The sequence below is a fragment of the Octopus bimaculoides genome, chromosome 20 (genome assembly GCF_001194135.2).
Source record: "Octopus bimaculoides isolate UCB-OBI-ISO-001 chromosome 20, ASM119413v2, whole genome shotgun sequence".
Taxonomy (NCBI): domain Eukaryota; kingdom Metazoa; phylum Mollusca; class Cephalopoda; order Octopoda; family Octopodidae; genus Octopus; species Octopus bimaculoides.
Genome location: NC_069000.1, coordinates 16,945,627 through 16,948,173, shown reverse-complemented (window position 1 = coordinate 16,948,173; position 2,547 = coordinate 16,945,627). Strand labels below are relative to the sequence as shown.

Here is a 2,547-nt window from a genome sequence, read left to right as displayed (position 1 = left end):
AAATTTAAATAAAAGAAAGAAGTAGAATATATGCTAAAACACGATAAACTTAGATGACTCGAAGATTAAATATGTTAAAACAAAACAAAAAATACAAACTACAAAGCACTAATTTGAAAAGGCAGAAATGATGGAAGCCTTTCTCTCTTTTCGGTCTCCAATTAGTGGCTTTGATATCTAACTATTTACATAAGCATCCTAGCAGTTAATTCAAATAAAATAAAAATAAAGAAAAAAGAAACGCAGTTCAGAAAAATATTAAACAAAACCACAAAAAATAAGGAAGAACCCAAATAAGACAGACAAACCGTAAAAGTCGACTCTCTTTTGATCTTCTTTGGGCTCTTTGTTTTTCACAACAAGTACGCATTTGTAAACGTTTTGGTCGGTGCATAGTGGGTTCTTCACTTCCAAACTGAGAATTGTCTGCTTTTTTAGAGCTTTGTAGAATGTAAAGTGTTGTTTCAAGGATTCGTCTGACCATTGGACTCGGGGTCTGCTTGCAGGGTCGAAAGTCAATATTTCCTCTTTACCGCGATATATGGAGAAACTCTGTATTTTCTTAGACGCGACATCGGTCGTGCAGTTGATAAAAATTGGTCCCGACAATGAAGGTTTGTTTGGCTCCACGCTTATAGTCACTGCAAGATTAATAAGTTATTCAATCAATTAAATGACTAATCAATATATAAATAATTTTTTAAAGGGTTTGGCTACGTTTGCTGTAGAAACCAGTAACTGTCAACCATTTATAGAACTCACATAAATATTTCACTGAATACTTTACATAATATATATTTGACTAAATTGGAAAATGTAGCCATAGATCTGAATAACAGGCAGGATACTCAAGGATAGAACACCATTAGTCAGAAAAATGTTCAATGAGTATCGACCTGGAGTCAAACAATTACATCATAAACCAGACATATACATGTCCTCCAAAAGGCATAAACATAATATATCCAGTTGTTTACGTGCCTTAAATTTAATCGAGCATGGTCTGATTGAGGCCACACACTGTGACAGTGGGCGTAAAATAAGAAAACCTTAACTCTTTTGTTTTCATATATGTGGTGTTAGTATCTTAAAATGTTAGTATCCTAGTCAGTACTATATGTTGTAATAGACAAAAATAACCAATTAAAATGTTTATTGCAATGTAAAGGAATATCACTGGCTTCTTGCTTTGCGTGTAACTCGTACTTCACACTGATATTTTCAGCAGAGCTGGACCAAGTAACCAATATGCAAATAAATTTTCTATGAAAACAAAAATAAAATAAAAAGAAAAACAAAAACAACAGAAGTAAAAAAAATCTGGGCAAATTTAAGAAAACAACTTATATTATCCTCTGAAGGATGAAAAGTACATCTGACCGTCACGGAAACTGGAATCTAAATGTAAGAGGATGCAACTAAATACTACAAAGCATTTAGTCAGTGATTTACAGGAGCGCCTTTCAAGCTTTATCGATAGGTACTATAAGTGATACAGCATACCACAAGCTATGCCTGCAGGTGTCAGTGATCATGGACCATCAATATCCAAACTTTGAAGATTCACGATTTTCCATAGGAAAGTTATAGGAGGAGTTTCCCGCAAGCCTGTAGAAGTTTAATGATAATTTGCTCTTCTACTCTCATGCCCTTCTGTGCTAAATTTTGCGTCATATGGAAACTTTTTAACAATTTTATTAAATAAATAAATGAATGTTAAAATTGTTTTAAAATAAAGATGACTTTGCTACTTTGGTGTTATGTGCTGTGTTTTAGAACACACGAGTTTCCGAAACATCCTGGCATTTTCTGATTAGCCATAAAAGTTCACAGTGCAGCAGTAGGCAAAATGCAGTGCACAACTGTGCCGCGAAATCGAGGTTGAAAACGTCTGCTACAGTAATTTCCTTTATCTATTAAACTAATCCAAATATTTCCTAAATTTTCATCTCTGACAAAGGTTTTTTTCCGTTTTCTTTCAATGGTTGCCATACGCGTTTTATTTACATAAACATTATCAACTGAAGTTAAGTAGAAGGCATTACATAATCTGTTGAAGAAACAATACAGCAAAAGATGCAAATAAAAGAATTAAAATGTGCAACTTACCGTCTTGACTGGATACTCCAGAAACTGTAGTAAAGAAAAATAAGAAAAATATAATAGTCAATAGCGGCGATAACGGTTCATACACACGAACATACACACCACCCAAACACACACAAACTAATATATATAAACTCTTTACTCTCTTTTACTTGTTTCAGTCATTTGACTGTGTCCATGCTGGAGCACCGCCTTTAGTCGAGCAAATCGACCCCAAGACTTATTCTTTGTAAGCGTAGTACGTATATATATATATATATATATATATATATATTATATTATAAGGTTTTTAAACTTTCAAGTTTTCATATTCAAAAGAGACAGAGACTTCAAATTCGATATATCGATTTATTCACCACTCTATGTTAACATTTCTGTGCCAAACTTATCCAGTGACTGGTCCATTGGATTTAGACATTTGGCACTTCTTCAGGAGTGGTT

General features: G+C 33.5%; 1 protein-coding gene across 2 annotated transcripts in view; it reads right to left on the bottom strand.

Annotated features, from left to right (window-relative positions):
• The window catches only part of LOC106871899 (uncharacterized), a 109,646-nt gene that overhangs the window by 28,900 nt on the left and 78,199 nt on the right, over positions 1-2,547 (bottom strand). For both annotated transcript variants that reach the window (XM_014918653.2, XM_014918654.2), the window contains exons 3-4: positions 2,110-2,133; positions 309-641 (exon numbers count right to left, since the gene is read on the bottom strand). In XM_014918653.2, the coding sequence (XP_014774139.1) occupies positions 309-641; positions 2,110-2,133 (357 nt within the window). The remainder of the gene's footprint in view (positions 1-308; positions 642-2,109; positions 2,134-2,547) is intronic.